This window comes from Octopus sinensis, linkage group LG14 (genome assembly GCF_006345805.1).
Source record: "Octopus sinensis linkage group LG14, ASM634580v1, whole genome shotgun sequence".
Classification (NCBI taxonomy): Eukaryota; Metazoa; Mollusca; class Cephalopoda; order Octopoda; family Octopodidae; genus Octopus; species Octopus sinensis.
In genome coordinates this window covers 60,198,812-60,223,383 of record NC_043010.1, presented here as the reverse complement: position 1 = coordinate 60,223,383, position 24,572 = coordinate 60,198,812, and the positions used below count along the sequence as shown (strand labels likewise).

At 32.9% G+C, this 24,572-nt stretch overlaps 1 protein-coding gene across 4 annotated transcripts in view; it reads right to left on the bottom strand.

Moving 5' to 3' along the window:
- The window catches only part of LOC115219115 (protocadherin gamma-B6-like), a 67,148-nt gene extending 43,015 nt beyond the window's left edge, over positions 1-24,133 (bottom strand). The window contains exons 1-2 of one of the 4 annotated variants that reach the window (XM_036509274.1): positions 18,103-18,739; positions 2,290-2,366 (exon numbers count right to left, since the gene is read on the bottom strand). In XM_036509274.1, coding sequence (XP_036365167.1) covers positions 2,290-2,305 — 16 coding nt within the window. In that variant the 5' untranslated portion in view covers positions 2,306-2,366; positions 18,103-18,739. Of the gene's footprint in view, positions 1-2,289; positions 2,367-18,102; positions 18,740-23,720 lie in introns of those variants that run through there. The other 3 variants (XM_036509271.1, XM_036509272.1, XM_029789190.2) reach the window with 3 other exon arrangements.
- Between the last annotated feature and the right edge of the window lie 439 nt (positions 24,134-24,572).

The following is a 24,572-nucleotide window of genomic DNA, read 5'->3' as shown; positions in this document are numbered from 1 at the left end:
TCAGCATTTGCTCTTTTTAACCTTTGCCCTACCGGTGTGGGTTAAGCAAATGTAAAAAAAAAAAAAAATTTTTTTAAAAAGCAGCATTTACTCACGCATATCCATCATATCTCATCTTTTTGGTTTGATCTGTCACCCCAGTCTATAAGATGAGAAATTAATAAAGCCAACAAGAAATTAATAAGTCAGCTTTACTTGGGAGTAGACATGATCAAAGGATTGACTGATGTCAAGAACAACAGCAGAGCTTTTCCATTGTTCTCACAAGAAAGCCACTACAAACTGTGTATCATATGAATGAATTTCAGATAACTTTGTTTATATATATATATATATATATAAATAAGGATAAGATCGTTATTTAAAATACCGATCATATCAGGTGGTTAGCATGGGAAAAACCTCGTAGGTAATAATAATTATTTCCTATATATAAATTATATATATAATTGGTAAGTGAAGGAAGCAATGCTAAGTGATAAAAAAAAAATGTAGACATTTAGAATAGTTTCTAGTCTTTTTGAGGCATTAGCAAAGTAGCAGTTAAGATGTTATGGAAATTAGTGTTGCTATCAACAAATATAACATCAGTATTGTTAATAATAATAATAATGACAGTAATCCTTATCACAATGCAAACTATATCATTTAATAATTATAATGTGATAATAACTGCGATAATATTAATGTACTTTTACAACAGTTATCTATGATTGGTTCTGTATTTAATTTACTTTGTTAATTCTAACTAGAAATTGGTGTTATGCACCATAATTTCCCTCCACTCTCATCTTTTCTACTTCACATCATCAGAAATGATTTCATCTATACCAGTAGAATGGAAGTTAAAGTCAGTATTGACAAGACTGGAACTGGAGACAATAGTAACACAATTGCCATTAAAACTAACAACAGTTCATTACAGTCTTAGAAATAAAATGTTCATAACATTAGCAACTGTATTGTCAGCAAACACAGTGCTATCATCAATACGCCCATCTTCAAGTTTCAATATCTTCCCCATCACCATCATCTCACCATCATGTCTACCACTATTGCCTCATAGTAACAACAGGAATAATACTAATAAATCAACAGAAACAACTGATAAAAGATGAGCTCACAGATAAAAGAATAGATAAATTTAAATATTGTTCAAACTTGTGCTGAGAATTCATTTTTATCAGGAACCCAGACTGACAGTATATTTCATTACACAGAAAGTCTGTTGAGAATAACAATGGCTTTCTCAGCAAGTGACAACAGAAAGGGCATTATTAATTCTTATCAGTTTCCCTTCTTTTTTCACACTTTTTACTGTTTCTATAGAATTTTTAGATTTAACAGATATAGTATTGTATTAAAATTTTTTTTTAGTGTCATGCTCTTAAATTTATTGTTATTTAAATTTTTTCTCCTCCATATTTATCATCTCGCTTTTCTCTAGCAAGCTATCTATCTGTTTATCTCAACCTTGCTTTCTCTCAAAGAGATCTTTGAACATAAATAGTTGATACGTGTACATTCCTATAGATTTTCTCTGAAGTAAATGTAATATAGTCAATATTGTATGTCATTGCTACACACTTCATACACATTGCGTTCTTTTAGCTTTCAGAGAATCAGTTGATGTGAGAAAAGTCTGCAACATAAAACAGTCTTTATCTTGATGATTGGCAGAGTTATTGTTTGAGGCAAAATGTTATAAACTAATGATATTGGTATTTTATGAGCTGAAGCATTGTTTCCAGTGTAAAATTGTTATATCAAAGCAAAACTAATACTACAAGTGATATTACAATATGTAATCCATATGTATAATACAATTATATTGTTTGAGATATTATTATTACTAAATATGCCACTCTTTGTAGGTAAAATTATTTTATTTCTGTATGCTGTAAATTTATACAGGACTTAGTAAATTAGTGGCACTTATATCACTATAGACTTGTTCCAGCTTAAACATTAACATTATTTTCCATAAATCTTTCAGCATCCATCCACCACGAATTGATAAATCATTCATTATTGAAACCTTAAACACAATATTTCTTAAAGTTTAGGTCACTTGGCTCTTTCCATAACTAACTTTTTTCTTTTATCTCTTCACCCATCTCACATCTCTTTTAAATCAGTAAGCAATGCTGTGATCTTTGTCAATTTTTTCTCTACAACTGACGATAAAAAATTATTATGGAATAATTAAGATAATTGGCTGTATATCTCCATCTTCCTCTGTTCATTTGTCCCCTGAAGAGAGATATCTCTGATATTAAGTGTACTTACGTCTCTTGGTTACCATGTAATGTTGCAATCACACTTTTGCTATTATTGATGGTCTTAGGTAATGTAACATTTGTTAACTGATGATTAAACAGCATTATTGTTATTGATAATATATATTCATTGCACTGATACAAATGTGAAAATTGTTTTAATTGTATTTTGATTTTAAAATTATTTTTAGTTTGAAAATTAATATTCATTTCATTTGTATTCCCTTCACCATAAAATTTTAAAAAGGAAACTTGTAGTTATTCTACCTATATAACCTTACCTGATATTACAAGTAAAAGTATATTCCAGACATTACCTGTGATAAAACATGTAACATTCTGATTTCTTTTTACAAACATGGATTTCACATAACACAGATATTTGTGAAGCTGAACAATTAATTGTTGAATAAACCACTTCTATTCATATCTCTGTATACTGTCTCTATTTTCTTAGTATTTCATTACTCTTAGGGCCATCTGAATCCTAAATTCACTCCTTGATCATATTTTTTATACTATTACTTTTAATTATTCAAATATATTCATGAAATATTAAAATCCTTTTGGTGCTCATTTTCTATTTGTATGCTACTAGTTTTATTTAATTCTCTCTCCAAAATAATTATAATTAAGTTTATACATACATATTTTCAATATATTCCGAAATCTTGCTTAAAAAAATATACCTCAATTTTTAATATTTGAAAGAATATTTTATACTAGAAAACACTAGTAAGTAAGAGTTAGTAAAAACAAGATACAGTTGTTCTTTTTAAAACTGAATACAAATTGCGACTAAAAGGAAACTTGCATAAGATGGTTGGTCCCCTATATACAAGGTGAATTCATTCTATACAAGGTTGAATACATTATATACCGGGTTAATAATATATATATATATATAGTTTTTGTATTTGGTTTGGAAGATTCTTTATGTGAATTCATGTGTTGAAGCATATTTTATTGTGTCTGGAGTGAGTCATTCTGTTTTAATGCCTTATTAATTAACACACTCACTAGTTTGATTTCCACTCATTTATTTATTTATTTCTTCTAAAATTTTCATTGCTTCTTGCAACCTCTTCAATAGTTGTTGACTCTGTCCGTTATTGGTGCTGCATTCTTTTTGTTTGTTTGTGTGCATCAGTGTGCATGGGTATACATGTGTGTGTATGCATATATGTATGTGTGTGTGTGTGCGTTTGTATGTATGTGTTCTGAATATTCATGTTTTCATGTGTCTGTGTATTTGTGTGTGTGCATGTTTGAGCATGTCGATGAGTATGGGTTTGTGTGACTGTGTGTATCTGTTATGTATGGGTGTATTTCCATGTGTGTCTTTGTTTATCTTCAATAGTTCATATAACTAATGGGGGGGGGAGCCTCTGGAAATGGAACTTAACTCCATTTCCTCAGTATGAAGTGAGTGGAATATAAGTCTCTCCTGTGTAGGTTATTAGTCTATTGCAGGAAACAATCTTCAATGATCTTATAATCTGTTCCCATATATTCTGTACGCTGTCAGTTTTTCATGTATCAACTACTTGATTGTGCATACCTGAATCAAACTTAATTATTTAATAATTAGATACTGCACTAATGAGCCAGGTGCTCAAAGTGGATGATTTAAAAAAAAAAATCTGACAGTAAATTTAAACTTCATGATACATTTTAAAAATTTTGAAAATATATTTAGTTCAGTGATAAAGAACAAAGTGTCTCTCACTTTGCTTTGAAATAATTTATGGTACGTCTAAATACGTTTTCCTTTATAGAAAGAATTATTTTTACTTTGATTCTTATATAATCATTGTTTACATTTATTGTCATATTTCATTATTGGAAAAAAACCTGTTAGATATTTCTGAGTGTTTACTCCCACTAAGTTCATCTTTGTTTTTTTATCCTTCAGAGATGATAAAACATATACCAGGGAAATACTGGAGTCAATTTAAAGTGAATGCTCCTAGCCTTTGAAATTTTCACATGAAATTATTTGGTGTTCCTAGTACCTGAACACCAACCTGCTTTCCCAGTACCCATTCACCTACCCACTTTCAAAAGCTAAAAACACACTATCTTTCACTCTCATCTAATGTTTCATGCTTGCATAGAATTGTACTGAAATAGCAGATATAAAAAATATTAGAGCACCACCAGAAAATCTGACATGCTAGAAACAACAGGTAAACTTCCCCACTTTCTTAAAAGCTAAAGGTGAAACATTGGGAACTTGTAGCTCTTTGAAAGTGGTGAGGTGATGGGTGGATGTTTGGCTAGGAGATTTTAGTGTTTCTTTAAGAAAAAAGAAAGAAAATTTTTAAAGATTCATACTCTTTTGTTTTTTTCTCTGTTGATTGCCAAGAAAGAAATTCAAAAAAGTAAAGCATGAAGAAACTGGGATGGAGAAGGGAGAAAATTAAAATATTAAGAACGTGTTTTTTGTGCAAAATCCTAATATCCTGTATTGAAAACATAGGAATCAGAAGCAATTTAGGAAAAGAAAATCAGCAAGGGGTGCAAATGTCATCTCTGACATGCTAGAAACAACAGGTAAAGGACAAGATTTCTGGAACTTTCTTTTGTAGAAAAAGGTTAGAAAAAGGTGATTTCAATTGGATTTGAGCTGTAATTTTGTGCATGCATATAACAAGAAATAACATAATTCATACAGAAGTTTTACCTACAGTGTGTGTGCCAAAGGAATTTATCTTATGGCATTCTTTCGTTTGAAGCAGGAAAGTTGTCAACTCAATCATATGATCGATCATTTGGGATCATATTATTGTTTGTTAATTTCTGTAAAAGTTTTTTTATTTCTTTATGCTTTAAAGAGAGCAGAAATTGAAAGAGAAGAGAAAGTGAAAAAGCAACACTTGCTTTGGAGTGAGAGCTGAAAGTGAAAGATAGGAGAAAGTGAAAGATGTATGTACGTGTATATGAAATGGATGTGTGTGAGGGAGAGACAGAGAGTAAGTGAAGGTGTGTGTGTTGTCATGTATGTACTTTTGTATGTATAAGTAGCACTCACTCTCTCTTTCTTTCTCTCTCTCTCCCTCTCGCACACATTACCTTTCATATACACGTACATAAATACATATGCATACATGTTTTTTGTATGTATGTGTGCATGTAAAAGAGAAAGTGAGTGACTCATCATATAGAGAAATGGATGTCTTTTAAGGTACACTCATACAGAAAATGTGACGTCATCGTCATCATGGTATAAGATATTGTTAGTTAGTTAGTTAGTTAATTTGGCTCAAAAGCAAATAGCAAGGCCATGTAGGGGGACATGGAGTTAAGTACAGGGTGGTGTTCATGTAAAGAGTTCAGGCCACTTGAGGTCCAGGGAGGCTTTGAACAAAGCGGTCGTCGGCATCTTCACCATCTCGTCTGGCAGCTTGTTCCACGGATCCGCAACCCGGACGGAGAAAGCTCCTCTCCTTCGATTGAGATGAAATCGTCGCAGGTAGAGCTTTTCGGAATGACCCTGCAGCCGACGCTCCGGAGCAGGAGTGAAGAACAGCTCTTTCGAGAGGTTACACTTCCTGCTTATGATGTTGTGGGCGAGAATGAGATCACCACGGCGGCGGCGTTTTTCAAGAGAATAAAGGTCGAGCGTCCTCAGCCTTTCTTCGTAGGACAAATTTTTGAGACCATGAACCATGCGGGTAGCCAGCCTCTGGACTCTTTCGAGATGCTGTATGTCTTTGAGGAGATAAGAGAAGAGGCTTGAATCCCATACTCCAATATGGGTCTCACCAGCGTGACATAGAGTGGTAGGAATATGGCTGCTGTGAGCATTCCGAATGACCGTCGAATCAAAAACAGAATTCCGCGCGCTTTGTTGGCAGCATGGACGCACTGGGCCGAAGGCGAAAAGGAGGAATCCACCAAGATACCCAGGTCCTTTACCTGATCGGTCCTCTCCAGCAGCAGATTGTTTAGGATAGTTGAATCATAGAAAGATTATAATGTTAAATTTTTGTAATGTAAATGTGTAAATGAGAATAAAGTTTATTTATTAGCTGAATGATTACTGAATCTTTTGATACCCCATATATCAAAATCAGGAACTCAGTTTTTGAATGTATTTGTGAATTTCTGTAATTTTTTTATTTCTTTATGCTTTGAAAAGAGCAGAAGTTGAAAGAAAAAGTGCAAGATGTATGTACATGTATATGAAATGGATGTGTGTGTGCATGTCTGTGGGAGAGAAAGAGGAGAGAGTGAGTGAAGATGTGCGGCACTCGGTCACTCACACACACACACACCTTTCATATACATTTTACATACATCTTTTTGCATGTATGTGTGCATGTGAGGGAGAGTGAGTGTCTGTATTTCATCATAACATTTAGAGAAATGGATGTGTTTTAAGGTACATGTGCATATAGAAAGTGTGACATCATTGTTGTTGTCATTGTGGTATAAAATGTTTACAATAGTTGACTTATAGAAAAGATTATAACGTGAAATTTTTGTAATGCAAATATGTAAATGAAAATAAACTTTATTTGGTAATTGTAAGATTACTGGTTCTTTTGATAACCCATACGTCAAAATCGGCAGCTCAGTTTCCAAATACATAAGGAAGATATGCACACACACACACACACACACACATACAAACTCTCTTTTATATATATATGGAAGACGTCTCTGTCTGTCTCTCACAATCCCTGTGTGTCTATCTCTTCGTGTCTCCCCCCCTTCCCTGATATCAGCCACCCTCATTATACCACATTTTCCTGAACCCAACACTTTTGCACTCGTCTCGTTTTATCATGTAATTAGCCCAACTGTTGTAGTCGGTCTGTTATCAATTTATATTGAAATCTAATTAGCCTAAAATTGAACTGGATGTTAGTTCAACATGTATTCAAAGTTTGGTGAACATTGGTTCTCTGGTTAGCGTAGCAAGAGGGTAAAAAGACAGACGGACAGAAATTGCTATTTATATATTATATATATGTATATATACGTGTCTGTGTGTGTGTATGCACATATACAAACACGCACATAGGTGCAAAACAAGGTGGAGGAAATAGTACTCGAATACAAAAGGTAGAGTAATATACTATTTCATTGAAGCTGAAAAGATCTTCACAAACTATTGTTCAGAGTTTCAGGTGACCTTTTATCAGACAGTCGTGATAATATGGAATAATTAAATTATATGAGTGTATATAATAGAATCTTTAGTAAATACAGTTCTCTGAATAAGCATTTCAATCTGATTGGGTTATTAATTTTAAAAAATGACCAGTGTATAATTGGCTGTCAGTGGGGCCTGACCTTAGAGGAGAAATAAATATAAACAATATTTGAATGAAAAAACACTTTGTGTAAAAGTGAATAAACAAAAAACAGGAAAAAATAGAATATGTCTAGAAATGTAAATTGCAAATAATTAAAAGGAATATAATAGAATCGAAAAGAGGGGTTTAAAATAGGAATTAGAATTAGATAGATTAAAAGCTGTAGAAGAGAATTTTTTGTTTTGTATCTTTTGTTTGCTTATTTTATTCTCATCTCCATCTTTTAATCTTTAATATTAATTCTAATTTTAATTTGAAACCCCTTTTTCTGACTTCTATTATGTTTTCTAATTATTTGCTATTCCTATTTCTGGACATATCTATTATATTCTATTCTTTTGTTCACCAGCTTTTACATAATTTTTTTTTTTATTCAACTATTGTTTATATTTTATATATATTTCTCCTTTCATGTCAACCTTCACAGGCAACCAATTATATACTGTTAACTTTTTGAAGGTAGTAAACTAATCAGATTGAAATGCTTATTCATTAAACTGTATCTACTAAAGACTATATTATATATGCTCACATAATTTAATCATTTTGTATCATTACAACTGTCTGATGAACAGTCACATGAAACTCTGAGTAGCAGACTGTGGAGATTTTTTCCAGTTTTAATAAAATAATGTGTGTGTGTATGTGATATATATATATATACAATTGTGTCTTGGGGGAATCATTACACAAATACTAATAAATAATGATAACACAAAACACAGATTCAATTCCATTTCTTTATTATTAGTGAATTGGTTAAATACCTAACCAACCAACTAATTAATTAATCGTTTATTTAACATGTTGGTTAAGCAATCAGTCAGTTGTTTGTCTGTCAAATTTCTTTCATTGCTCTTTACAACATTTTCAGTGACCTTTGACTCTTTGTTTGCTTCAAGGCCTGCTTTTGTCTGTCTTGAAAGCAGGCATTGGAGCAAGTTAGGAGTCACAAGTCACTGAATAAGTTGCAAACAGCATTGAAAGGGCTTCCGTGGACAAACAAACAACTAATTGATTGTTTAACCAACACCTTGAACAAATGATTGGTTAGTTGGTTAGATATTTAAGCAATTGACAAATAATAAAGAAGTGGAGGAATTGAGCCAGTGCACGTATTAACAAAATTTGTTCCAACACACAATTTCACATCAAGAATCTTGCTAACTGAATACAAAGAAAAAATACATACAGAGAGAGAGAGAGGTCATTTTTCAGTTAATATATATGAAATCCATCGCAAAGCTTTTGTAGAACACACTGGCCGAAAATGCTGTACTGTGGAATTTAAGCCCAAACCACATATTTGGGAATGAAACTTCTCAGTTACACATCTATGCATGATTTCCTTCATTTAAGTTAAGCAGCAAAGCTATAAGGAATTTTTTGAGACTTTAAGATAAGGAAGGGAGCAAGAATAAAATAGAACCCAAGAAAGTGGTTCAGGGTTCACCTGTCACACACAGTTTAGCAAATGTTTATAGAAATAAAGTTTAAGTCCAAAGAAAGAATACAATAACGGCTCAGCAATATCGATATGCACATTAGAAGGTAAAGATAAGCAGATAAAAAAAGCATCAGATGAAAAATACTTAGGCAATGTTTTCTCTATAAAAAGGGTTATATATTTTGTAATATTTTCAAATGATTTGAGACATTTTTCAAAAACTGTAAAGTGACGAAAAAAGAAAGAATGTATTTAAATGCATACGTACACAACATAAGCATATTTTAATATTTGAGCTTAAATATAAGAATCAATTGTAAAATATCCTTAAGTAAAATGGTAAAATGATATAACTATTGGAATAAATGAAAGCTAAGTTCAAAGAATTATAGTGAAAGTATGTTATATAAACAATATATGCATCTACCTAACTCTTGGTTTAAAGTTTAACTTGCTATTCAAGTTAAAACATTTCAGAGGACTTAAGCCATAGTTAGACAATTTAATGGTATTCCTATAAATATACATATATTAACATTTAGATGTAAGTATATGCATGCAAGATTATTGATCTCATGAAAGAACAGGGGGTTCAACACATAGAAATTTTTCTGTTTTTTAAAAAAGCTAAAATTATTTGATAGAAAAATGCATTGATATAACACATTTTATTGCATTAGAGATGTCTGTATGTATACATTTGATGTATAAGTGTGTGCATGTATATAAATGTGTGTGTGTGTATGTATATATGTATATGTTTGTATTTATCTATGTATGTACATGTATACATGTGTGTGTATATATATATATATATACACACACACACACATCTCTCTCTCTCTCTCTCTCTCTCTCTATATATATATATATATATATATATATATATATATATATATATATATATGGAGAGAGAGAGAGAGAGGTGGGGTGAAGGAGTGATAGAGAGAGAGATAATGTGTGCACTCAAAAATAAATCTCAGAAAACAAAGCCATCATCATTTCTTTATAAATCTCTTGGGAGCAAAACCCATCATCAAATCATTGGAAGCAGCATTCATTTCCTCATATAATGATGAACAACAATAGCTTTTGGTTTTGTGTATTCTAGGAGCCAGTGGAGCATTTTCTATACAAGCAATAGCTGTTATGTTTAGTCTTGTCAACCAGCTTCCCTGCAATGCCTATTGACTGATTATTATAAAAGGAAAAACTTTCTGGGTTTTTTTCTTTTTCACTCAACTTTTTCATTTTTTTTCTTCTTATATTTTAGAAATAATCACACTGTGTGAAAGCTTTGGCTCCCCTTTCCACTATCTTTAACCAGGGGTGGGAGGGCTCATGGGTTAGAGGAAACTTCATTGTAATGCAAAAGCTAGCTTGGTATTGAGGGGAGAGTATTACAATGGGGTTGTCAGTATAGCTGTTAAGCAATTCTATTATTGAGCCGACTGGGGACAGAAGTAATTATTTGGTGTTTGACTGCAGGGAAATGTGTTATAAAAAAAAAATAAATAAAAGCAATAAATAGCATATGCAATCCAATACCATTCAATATTATCCACTAGCGTGCATCAACACACTCTTCTTTTCTTTGAAGTAATTGCTTTGAGTATCCAATGAAGAGGTCCATTAATTTAGAATGTTATGAGTAAATAATAAGGATGATGGTCATGAATAGGATGTTGGTCAGGGAATGGATGAGTTGATATTGCTATAATGTGAAAATGTGATACTGATATTGATAGTGGTTTCAGTGAAACTCATAAATATGTGACATGAAAACATTGATGCTGATGATGATGATGATCATCATCATTATGATGAAGATTATGGTGATGGTATCAGAAGCTACTCACAAGAATGTTAATGCTAGGAATTACTGATACATTCTAATGGTTTGGTGTGAAAGGCTGTCTACTTTATCTTCACACTGATTTGCAAAATCCTTTTATTTCTAAATTGTTCTCCACCACGAACTAAAGAAACCTAAACTTAGTGACTTCATTCAATGTTTGGTAAACTCCAGAATATTTATGGTTGTTATTTGCTATTTAAAGAGAAGTGATTATACAGTAGTAGTAGTAGTAGTAATAGTAGTAGTAGTAGCAGTAGCTTGATGATAGTTATATTGATGAAGAGAAATAGAATTTGGAAGAAAACTAAAATATAAATAATATATGAAGGAATAAAATGAAAGATATGCAGTGAAAAGAAAAATGAACACATTTAGAAGGGGACAAAAAGGAAGTGTTAGAAATGGAAGGTAAAAAAAGTTAATAAATATTAATAAGGGAAAGAAAGGTTAAATTAAAATGAAGCAATGAGAGAAGATGAAAATGGAAATGATGCCGAGAGAAAAGATTAATAAAGGAAAGATTGAAGTGAAGAAGAGAGAATATTCTGAAAAAAAAGAGACAAAAACATACATGAAAATAGAGAGAAGGGGAGAGGAAGTTAATAAAGGTGGTGGGAGAAAAGCTGAGAGAAAAAAAAGATAAAAATTAAGACAAGAAGACAAAATATGCCTCAGAGTATTGCAAGTAGGAAGATGAGTTGGAGATATTTAGCTGAAAAGTTTACACTGAAAAGAAAGAAAACTAATAAGTATATATAATATAATTAAATCAACTGCTTCCTTAGAAAGGAGTCAATAGATTTCAAAGAAAACTGCCTTTTCATCTTGATATATAGTCTATTCTTTATTTCTGTAGAATATTTCATCTTTCTGTCTTCCTGATTAGTTATTTATTTTCTCCAGTCATTTCTCTGCTGATTCAACAATAGAGAAAGAAAAAAAAAACTTCTAACCCTAGGGGTCCCGAAAGAACATGATTAGTTATCATCAGTCAGAAATTGAACCTGGGGCAGCAAGCCATGTAACTACTTACCAGCCAACCTACCAACCAACTTGCCAACCTAATGCTAGAGGGTCTGAAGATGATGAATTGGAGAAGTGGAGGGTTTAGGATGAAGGTAAGAAGTATTGTAATATCACTAAGAATGTTGCTATGGTTTCACATTTCTAGCAGAAGAATCTTCTTTGAATACAACTAAGCTGGAAACAGTCAACTAGCCAGTGTGCTTCTATAGAGTACCACAGATTTCTATAGGATGAATAAAGAAGCAATAGATTCTTAAATTAACGACAGCAAAGTTGTTGATGTCAACAGTATAGCTATGGCTGGTGTGGTTGTTGGATGTATGACCTTCTTCACCATTGTCTTATGTCAGACTGTGTTCTCAGGCAATGGAATATGGGATGCAAGTAATTCAAAATCAGATATTTCTAGAATTTCAAATTGAGTTATGATAATACTTCACTGCACCTATGGCAATACAAATTTTCCTGTAGAATTATACACATGTACACATACAAACACATATCTTTGTACATATCTTTTCTTTGTAGATAGTTGAAATGCTTACATTCAATGTAGCATGAATATTTTGGTCAACATAGAACATTGTTCAATATTTAAATTTATATTCATATTATAAATTTATATATCATTGCGTAGGTGTGTGTGTGTGAAATATTCATTGAGAAAAATTGAATTAAAGTCAGTTTAAATTATTCACTGAAACAGGATCCACTATTATGGAAGACTAAATATTTTATGTTAAAAATTCACAGTGACTGACTTTGGATTGGAGTTTTGCTGAGAGTTACGGCTTATCAGAAGCCTAATGAAAAATAACCACTGAAATTTAGAAGTTGCAGTCACCATGTATTTCTGAAAAATATAATGTATATCTTATATGTATCAATATCGTCATCATTATTATTGTTTTGCATTTGCTTTCCATGCTGACATAGATTGGTTAGGTTCTCACAGTCTGAGTCCTTTCTTATTGAAACCTGCTGCTGTCAAAGACTGGGGCTCATTTGTGTCTTTTCAGTTTGATGTCTACAGCTGGATGCCCATCACATCACCAGTCACTTTACAGAGTGTACAGGATACATTGTCCCATGACTCTAGCACTAGAGAGGTTGATAAACCCTTGGTGATACAGGACGAAAGGGACCTCATAACCTTATTCTTTATTCATTCATTTGTTATCTGCTTTGCAGTGTGTACTGGATGTATTTTCAGGACAACAACACGAGGGAAGTTGTCAAATTCTTGATGAGACAAACCTGAGGACATCTCACTCTTCCTAACTTCTGTGTGCTCACAAATCACTTTAGTGGGTATGCATGGGTACCTAGTAGGCTTTCCATCATAGCAGCAATATATTAGTAATTCTAATAAAGATGGTCATTGGCCTAGTGAGTAGGAGAGGATGGTGGTAGAGAAGGCTTCCTTGTTTGCAGAAGACACAGGTGGTAAAGAAATGAAAAATAAAAGACTATGAGTCATAGCGGAGACGGATCGTGGAGGGAAGGTGAGCTCAGGTAAGGTACTACACGGGACTAATACAGTCTCTTATATCTAGGTAAATGAGTGATGGGAGAGAGGTTTATACTTATACACACACAGTTATGTATGTATGCATACATACATACATGTGTGTGTGTGTGTGTATCACTATCATCTTTTAATATCCACTTTCCATACTAGTAGAGGTTGGACAATTTGACAGGGAACCACCACGCTGTAGGGCTGTTTCAGGCGCCATGTCATTTTTGGCTTGGTTTCTATGGCTGGATGTACTTCCTAAAGTTAATTACTGTATTACTGTAAGGAGTGTACTGGCTGCTTCTTACATATATATATATATGTATATATATGTGCGTTTTAAAATGAGATCTAAGGATCCAGATGTAGGAAGTTAGTAAGATTTGAGCAGTGATATAGAAGATCAACTTTCAGAGTAGAAAGTATTAAAAAACCATTATCGAAGTGACTTGTTCTTCTCCTCCTCCTTCTTTGGACTTTTCCCTTTCTCCTTTCTGACAAAGAACTATCCTCAAAATATTAAACTCTCTCCTTTTACTGAGCATCAAGTTGATATACTTCTTGTGCATGATGTCACATTTGTCGTTTTGCTTTTTTCATTTTTCTCAGTGAATTCAAAATTCACTATCATCATCATCATCATCGTTTAACATCCGCTAGCATAGGTTGGACGATTTGACTGATGACTAGCAAACCAGATGGCTGTAGCAGGTACCAATCTGATCTGGCAGAGTTTCTAAAGCTGGATGCCCTTCCTAATGCTATGCACTCTGAGAGTGTAGTGGGTACTTTTACGTGCCAATGGCATGAGGGCCAGTCAGGCAGTACTGGCAATGGCCACATTCAAATGGGGTTTTTTACATGCCACCTGCACAGGAACCAATCCAGTGGCACTGGCAACAACCTCGATCAAATGTTTTTTCATGTGCTACTGGCATGGAAGCCAGTCAGCTGCTCTTGCAATGATCACACTCACATGGTGCTCTTAGCGCTCCACTGGTCTTAATAGGTCTTCGCAAGCAGAGTTTAGTGTCCAATGAAGGAAAGATATGCATAAGTGGGCTGGTTACACCCCTGGCATAGGCCACGGGTTATGGTCTCATTTGGCTTGCCGGGTCTTCTCGTGCACTGCATATTTCCAAAGGTCTAGGTCACTACTCATTGCCTTGGTGAGGCCTAAAGTTCGAAGGTCATGCTTCACCACCTCATCCCAGGACTTCCTTGGTCTACATCTTCCACAGGTTCCCTCAACTGCTCGGATTTGGCATTTTTCACACAGCTATCCTCCATTCTCGTCACATGACCATACCAGCGCAGTCATCTCTCTTGCACACCACATCTGATACTTCTTAGGTCCAACTTTTTTCTCAAGGTACTTACACACTGAGTATGCACACCGATATTACACATCCAGTGGAGTATACTAGCTTCATTCCTTGTGAACTTATACATGTCCTCAGCAGTCACGGCCCATGTTTCACTGCCATGTAGTATTGCTGTTCCTACACATGCATCATACTTGGTCACCTACGTAATGGAAGCTATCAACTACTTCTAGTTTTTCTCCCTGGAATGTGGCGGAAGTTGTTCTCTGCACATTTTCAGTGTTTATTGTTCCTGAGCATCTGCCACATAGAAAACCTATCTTCCCAGTTAGCCTTCCTTTGACATTGCTGCACCTCTTATGTGTCCATAGCTTACACTGGATACATCTTATAGAGTTTCTACCTATGTCTTTTCTACAGATCGAGCAGAGCCATATACCTGAAGGGATTTGTGGTTTGTCTGCCTTCCTACTTATTAGGACTTTTGTTTTAGCTATGTTGACTCTAAGGCCTTTCAATTCTAATCCTTGTTTCCACACTTGAAACTTCTCCTCAAGTTCTGATTGTGACTCAGCAATTAGAGCAAGGTCGTCAGCATAGAGGAGCTCCCAGAGGCATCCTGTCTTGAATTCCTCCGTTATTGCCTGGAGGACTATGATAAATAGGAGGGAGCTGAGGACTGAACCTTGGTGGACCCCTACCTCTACCCGGAATTCTTCAATGTACTCATTGTCAACCCTCACCTTACTAACAGCATCCCTGTACATGGCTTGCACAGCTCTCACTAACCATTCATCTATCCCTAGTTTCCTCATTGACTACCAGATAAAGGATTGGGGGACCCTGTCAAAGGCTTTCTCCATGTCAACAAAAGCCAGGTACAGAGGTTTATCTTTGGCTAGGTATTTCTTCTGCAGCTGTCTTACCAGAAATATATCATCAGTTGTGCTTTTCCCTGGCATGAACCCAAACTGCTTCTCATCTAAACTGACTCTCTCATATATATATATATATATATATATATATATATATATATATATACATACACACATATCCTTAAAAAAACTGAACACCAATATTTAAGCCTTGTCCAAGCTTAATTAGGTTAGCTCTGAAGAAAACCAAACAATACCAAAGTTACTGATCCCCTCAAACTATCAATCCACAAATACTTCTCAGTTAACAAGACAAGACTGAAGGACAACAATGAATAATGAGACTAAGACATCAGAGATTCACAATCGAGGAGGACAGATGTGCATTCTCATCATCAACTACCCAAATGGACATCACTATAGTTTCAACATCTTGCTTTAGTCATTAGACGGCAGCTGTGCTGGGGCCCTGTCCTGAAGAGTTTAGTCAAATAAATTCACCCATTCATCTGACTGACTTGCCTCACAAAACAAAATCCTTGACAAACCTAAAGACTAACAATCATAATTTAAGCATCACCATCTCTATACATACTTCATACAAGTAGATATTAGAACTGGTGACAATTTCGAATATATACTTCAAACAAGTGGATTCTTTTCCCTATCTTTTCAACAACTACTTTCAAAAAGTAGGAGAAACACAGAATTGGGTCAATGTATCTAGCATTTGGGAAACTGGCAAAATTTGTTTTAAAAGCAAATATTTAATCCTAAAGCAAAACTGATGACTTATGAAGATATCTTCTCCATGTTGTATGATTGTAAAACATGGATACTTCATCATTTGACATAAAAAAAGCTGGATTGTTTCCATCAACTAAATTCTTTGCATCTTATACGTCAAATAGAAGGACCATAAAATCAAGAATGCTATCCCAGAAAAATCCAACAGTTAAAGCATAAAACCAGTCATTATGAAACTCCAACTGTAATGGTTAAGACCTGTAACTAGAGTGAAAGTTAAGGGATACTTTGTGAAATTATCTTCTGGGAACTAACCATTATGTAAAAACCTAAAATATGCCTTTTCCACCAAGACAACCACCAGCTGAGGGTAGCCCTCAAATAATGTGCTCCAGAAACACTTCAACTGGTGTCACTCTATCACCCACCATGAGAACTGATCTCCTTCAAGTTGAAAGCAAACAATAAATTGCTAGGGCCCAATTACGTGTGTGTGTGTGTATAGACACACCACACATACACCCACCACATGTGCACAAACACACACAACACACACACATGCACCCACCATGTGTGCACACATATTGGTATACCACACACACACATATAAATATATATACAATATATATGCGTATACACACATACATATATATATACATATATATGTATATATATTTGTGTGTATATACATGCATGTATATATATATTTATATACATATATATATATATATATATACACACACACACACACACACACACACACATAGACATATTTATATACATGAGCATATATATATATATACACACACACCACACACACACACACATAGACATATATACATACATGCATATATATATATGAATATATTACCTACATATGCAAGTGCACATATATATTGCACAGAATGATATTACATACTCTGCTACAGTTAACTTTTTCCTCTGTTGCAGAAATATTAATTCGTTGAAAAAGTATTAATGGGAATTAGACGCTGCATCCTAAAGACATTTAGACAAACTGATATGTTATTTGAAAGATATAAAAATGAACTGAACATTGAATAATGTTTTCTCAATTAGAGTAAACTATTTCAATTTGCCATTAATAAGAAATCTGAAAATAGCACGCAGAAATTTCCTGATAGTTGCTTAACGTTCATACAATTCTATAACTTAGTTTTCTACACTAAGAACTGCAGTCATACATTCACACCACATGTGATAATCATGTATATTCATTTGCTCATTCACAAGCAACTTTCTCTTTTTCTAATTGTGTGTGCGTGCTGAAGAATTTAAGTGTTTGTTTATCACTCTCCCTATGTTTGTAATATATATATATACATTCATAAACACAAATACTATTTTGCTATTACACTCTCTCATGAATTCAGTAGATTCTCGTATTTTAGTATATGTAATTATAACTATCAGTTTTTAACAAACACAACAGCAACAACAACAACAGTGATAATAATGCACACACATACAAAATATAATATATATCATTAACACTATACATTTAAAAAAATGAGCATATATGTTGTTTGTGTATACCATTCTCAAATTTGTATGTGTGCATGTAGATATGAGTATATGAGCGTGTACATATAATAGTGTCACCCTCTAAGTTTGGAATGTTTTTAATATTTATGCTTTTCTAATTTGTGTGTGAGAATTCATGTAACTTTCAACTTACCTGGCTGTCACAACCAGCTTCCCTGTCTGCTCTCCAGATTTGAGCGATATATGTAGATATGTGAGTATGTGTCTATTCATTGGTGCTATCTTTTTTCTTCCCATCTGGTAGTGTGTATGTGTGTGTGTATATATATATACATACACACACATATATATATATAAGCTCTTCTTTTTCTTTAGCTTAACTAAAAAGGTGAGACTGTTTCTGTAATTTCCACTTGCACGTAAATACACAAGTGTGTATGAGTGTGTGTTTTCATTTGTGTGTGTAGTTGTGAGCTCTTTTGCATACTTCCATATAAATGTGGTTTATATTAATCCATAAACTTGGAGGTGGGTTCCCACATCGAGATGAGTGAATGCTTTTCTGCATGTTTTATATACATGTTTACATCCGCACAACACTCTTCCAACTGCTGCATGCTTAAGAGCCCCGACCACATCTGTCACAGTTATCACTTTCTGTTCAACTCATCAATATCATTCTCCCCACACTTCCATTTGTCACATTTTCCTTTGACCTCCCAGCAACACTTGTCTCTATCCCTCCTTCTTCTTTATCTAAATATTCTCTTTAGGGTCTCAAACTTTTTACAAGCATTTTGTCTCTCTCACACATAGACATTGCTCAAAACATGAGCAGCAGCTGCTAGCCATGGCATGAAATATACAAATTTACAAACTTCTAACAGTAGTGAGTTTATGTGTACACGCATGCACACACACACACACACGCACGCGCGCACACTCACACATACACACACATTGTATTAAGCTAATACAATATTTATTAAAACATGTCACATCAGTATTATCTTTTACTTTATTGTTATTGTTCCACATAACATTTACTATTAAATATATATATATATATTAAATGTTTTTATTTGTATGTATGAATGAATATACATATATACATAAGTATAACCATATAAATATATGTATGCACATGTGTGTGTGTGTAGATGTATGTGTGCATATATGTATATGAGTGTGTATATAGATGTATGTATATATATATGTGTTGTGTGTGTGTATGGATGTATGTGTGTATATATATGTGTGTATATATGCATATATATATATAAATTCCAAGAAAGTTACAGGTTGTGAATCCAACCAAGGGTTAATATCTATCCAATATACTGCTGCTGGAAGAATACCCAATTATTAATACATAAATGTTTTTTATTGCATACCTATTACATATTACCGAGTTTACTAAATGGGTGGGGGTAAAGATATATATATATATATTTACATACATACACATCTCTATCTATATATATATATACATACATATCTATCTATATATACATACATATTAAAATATATATATATATCAAAATAAGCAACAAGGATGTCCAGTTCACTCAGCTGTAGAAATGAGTTGCAACATCACAGGTGCCAAGCTGTATTGGCCCCTTTGCCTTTCCCTTGAATAACACCGGTGACATGGAGAGGGGAGAGTCTGCTATGTATGGGTGACCACTGGCCTTCCATAAACAACCTTGCCCAGACTTGTGCCACATAGTGGAACTTTCTAGGTGCAATTCCATGGGCATTCATGATCAAAGGGGTCTTTAAACTTTATATATATATATATATATATATATATATATATATATATATATATATATATATATATAGGGGTAGGAGTGGCTGTGTGGTAAGTAGCTTGCTTACGAACCACATGGTTCTGGGTTCAGTCCAACTGCATGGCATCTTGGGCAAGTGTCTTCTACTGTAGCCTGAGGCCGACTAAATCCTTTTGAGTGGATTCGGTAGACGGAAACTGAAAGAAGCCCGTTGTATATATAAGTGTGTGTGTGTATATGTTTGTGTGTCTGTTTTTGTCACCCTAGCATCACTTGACAACCGATGCTGATGTCTTTGCGTCCCCATCACTTAGTGGTTCGGCAAGAGAGACCAATAGAATAAGTACTAAGCTTACAAAGAATATGTCCTGGAGTTGATTTGCTCGACTAATGGCGGTGTTCCAGTATGGCCGCAGTCAAATGACTGAAAGAAGTAAAAGAATAAAAGAATATCATCATCATCATCATCATATATATACACACATATATATATATAAGCATATTTATATGTGCATATATATAAGCATATATTATGCATATGCTATATATATATAGTATATATATATATATATATATATATATATATATATATATATATATATATATATATATATATATATATATATATATATCCATATGTATATGTATATATATATGTATATATATATATATATATATATATATATATATCCATATGTATATGTATATATATAGTATATATATATATATATATAATATATATATATATCCATATGTATATATATGTATGTATATATATATATATATATATATATATATATATATATATATATATCCATATGTATATATATATGTATATATATATATATATATATATATATATATATATCCATATGTATATGTATATATATATGTATATATATATATATATATATATATATATATATATCCATATGTATATATATGTATATATATATATATATATATATATATATATATATATATATATATCCATATGTATATATATATATAAGCATAGATATATATGCATATATATGTATATCTATATATCCGTATATATGTTATTGTGCATGCACATCTATTCATTCAGAATATGTGTGAACACGTATGTGTGTAGTAAGTAGATTACTTTTGGACACATTGCTCTGGGTTCAGTTCCACTTCATTGCACCTTGGGTAAGTGTCTTCTACTATAGTGTTGTGCTGACCAAGGCCCTGTGAGTGGATTTGGTAGATGGATCTTGAAAGAAACTCTTCATATACATATACGTATATATAGACATATATATATATATATTCACACACACACACATGTATATATTTGTGTGTGTGTCTTGTGTTTGTAGCCCCTACCACAGCTTGACAACTGATGTTGTGTTTAATTCCCTGTAACTTTGAATTTAGCAAAAGAGACCAATAGAATTAGTACTATGGTTACAGAGAATAAAGTCCTGGCATCGATTTATTCAACTAAAATCCCTGTAAGGCAGTGCTCCAGCATGGCCACAGTCAAATGACTGAAACAAGTAAAAGAATAAAAGTTATATATATATATATATATATATATATATATATATTCACACACACATGTATATATATATATATATGCATGCACATGTAGCAAGCTGTGTGTAATATTTAATGTGGATACACCACAGAAAGCCTAATTCATTAGTTCATCTCAATGTGGTATCTCTCATATATATAGAGCATCAAAAAAGTTAAATATATATCAATAGCAAACGAAAATTGTCAAGTAACAGTGAACTGCCTACATCCAAACTTCAAACTTACCCAGTCTTTATATTTGTTTACCTCCTATTCTCCCATTTCTTGCTGCCCCAGTACAATTGCACATTTCCACACACCCACTCTCCTAGTTCCAACTCATTTCTACTCACCTTGTATGTTGAGGAGCTACCAGGATTTCCCAGTCCTACTGATCAGTCTTTAACTTCTCCTCCAAATCTGAGTAACCATGCAACTCCTTTACAGCACAAACTTACTTGTCACTCCTCTCCATTTAAAGCCACCTCATCTCTGCCTTGATTTTGTAGTCTTCTAAGCTGCATAGTAACCTGACAAGGGCTGGTGTCATGATAGAACACCCAATACATGTCGTAAAGTGTTTGGTTTTAGGAGGGGCATCCCTCTGTAGAAACCAGGCCAAGTTGACACTGGAGCATGTTGGAATTCTTGAACATATTGAATCCTGTTAATCCATCCAGCCCATGACAACAGACACACACATACACAATATATATATATATATATATATATATATATATACATACACAATATATATGTGTATGAATATGAGTGTGTATATACGTGTGCGTGTGTATACATATGCATGCATATGTATGTCTATCTGCACATACTCTTAAACAGTGACTTTGAAGTTTCAGTCAGCTAAGAGTCAAATGATGGCTTAGTAAGCTGAACCTTCGAAGTCACTGTCAGTAACATTCTTGTTTAAGTATAGAGTAACCCTACAGATTAATATGAAATTGTTTTTATTATAACTGAACATAAAAACAAACATTGATATATGTGTATCTGTATGTATCTTCATATATATATATATGTGTGTGTGTATACATCAATGCATGCATATACATACACACACACCAACATGTCTATATACATCTCTAAATGCACCTATAGGTATAAATATAACCTTATTTTTATATATAAGAATGTGTGTGCATATATGCACAACTCAAGCTTATATATATATATATATACATATAATTATTTAAATATCTGTTCCATAGATATGATACATAGTTTATAGACAAATACATTTATTCATCCTAACATACTTGTGCATAAACAGGTCCACATTTATTGCTATAAACTTTAAACATGTGAAAATGTATATTTGCATTAATAGAAACAAAACATATATACACAACCCCTAAACAGAACTATAAAAATATCTACACGTGATTTCCTGTTAACTTTTAATTAGTCACCTTTTATCTGACTTTAATTAATTTCCTATCGAAACGCAATATTCTTTCAATTCTCTGATTAGAAACAAGATATTCTTTAGCCACTATTATTTTCAACACGCCAACTAGTCTTTGATATATGGTTCAATCTATTGTATAGAACTATTCAGAATGTCAGACCTAGCTCTAGTCAATTGTTAATTTTGGCTTGAGTAATTCAATGATAAATTGTATAAAATTCTATAAATTTACAGTGAAATACATTTTTGATTTTATTTTACATTATCAGAATTTACTGATCAATGGGCATCTATAAACTAATATAGTATTTCAGCTTTCTAAAGAAATATCAGATAAAAGTTCCGTGTTTTATTTTAACAGAGTATTGATTAAATAGAATTCCCAATGTCGGCCATTTTGATTGACTATCTCCCAGCTGTCAATGAAAGCTATGATTACATTATAGGAGACTGCAATATCTAACACTAGCAAGAGAGTCCTTTCCTTACAATCTATAGAACTCTGTCAGGTTTCATGACCTCAGTGTGGATTTCATGAATCCTACTCTTTGTATCACTGATGCTCTATTGTTAAGTCTTTCTGACTCAAACAAAGCCTCAGGCTAGCTACACAATGAGACTGAATTCTATGAAGACTTATATTACAGTAAATCAATAAACATCCCCAACAGCCAATAAGGGAAAAATCTCCTTAAGATCTGGTATGACAGATAGTTTTCTGTAAACTTCCCTATAATAACATAGCACTCCCTCTTTCTCAACAAATTCATGTGGAAAGCTTTTATTATTTAATATTTTCCTATTCTTAAAGAGTTAGAGAAATTTCATTAATTTCTATTCACTTCAAAAATGAATGTTACATATAGATTCTGTGAAATTATTTTATTTTTTTAGTTGTTTAAAAGCACTCTATGTGAGAATGCATTTAACTGAAAAGTCAGAGATACTTATATGATTCTGAACATTTTCCCCAGTTTGAATGTTTAAAGTAGGAAAAGTAAATATATGAAATAAAATTAAAAAATAAATGTAAAAACTTACTTTCATTTTGTTTTATCCTTAGTTTTGAACTATGGTAGGCAACATATCCCAATGAAAGGCTTTACTGTTAGGGCAGTGTCCTGATCTTTGAAAGTCTGTATCATGACTTGGTGAAAGCCTATACTCTGTGTGTAACTTTTGAATCTGTGATTGAGTGAGAAAGTCTGTTAGTGTTAACCTCTGACTGGTTGATTGTGATTGGTACTGAAAGATACTAGAAGCATCAATCCAACACTTTCAGCTTCTCTTATGAAATCTCTTACACCCACATAGTTGAACCAATCAAATCATTTATCTTTTACACAGCTAATTCCCATGAAAGTTTGTGTATGCATGTGTGTATATATATATATATTAGTTTAACAAAACACACTTGATAGCTCTAAAATATCACTATTATTTGTGCACATCTAAGTGAACATATATGCATGTGAGTGTGGTTGAGTCTGTGTTTGAGAAAGTGAATAAATAAGATAGATAAGCACATTGGATATATTTAAATGTGTTATTCCTAATGACATACTATAATGTAGATGGAAAGAAACAGTTTAGTACAAATGAATTTTGAAACATAAATTTCTCCAAAGAAGAGAAATGATTACTTTCCTTCTCCCAATATGATAAGAATAAGATTGGTAATTTTTAAATAAAAATAAAAATCATTCTTTCAGGTATCATTTTTTAAATTCAAGACATTTCTCAAAAATTGAGTTTCCGGGAAGAGTATTTCTTACTGTTGTGTGTATATGTATAATGCATGTGCTTGTGTGGGTATACATACATACATTATATATATATATATATATATATATATATATAAAATGTGTGTGTGTGTGTGTATTACTGAGAGAT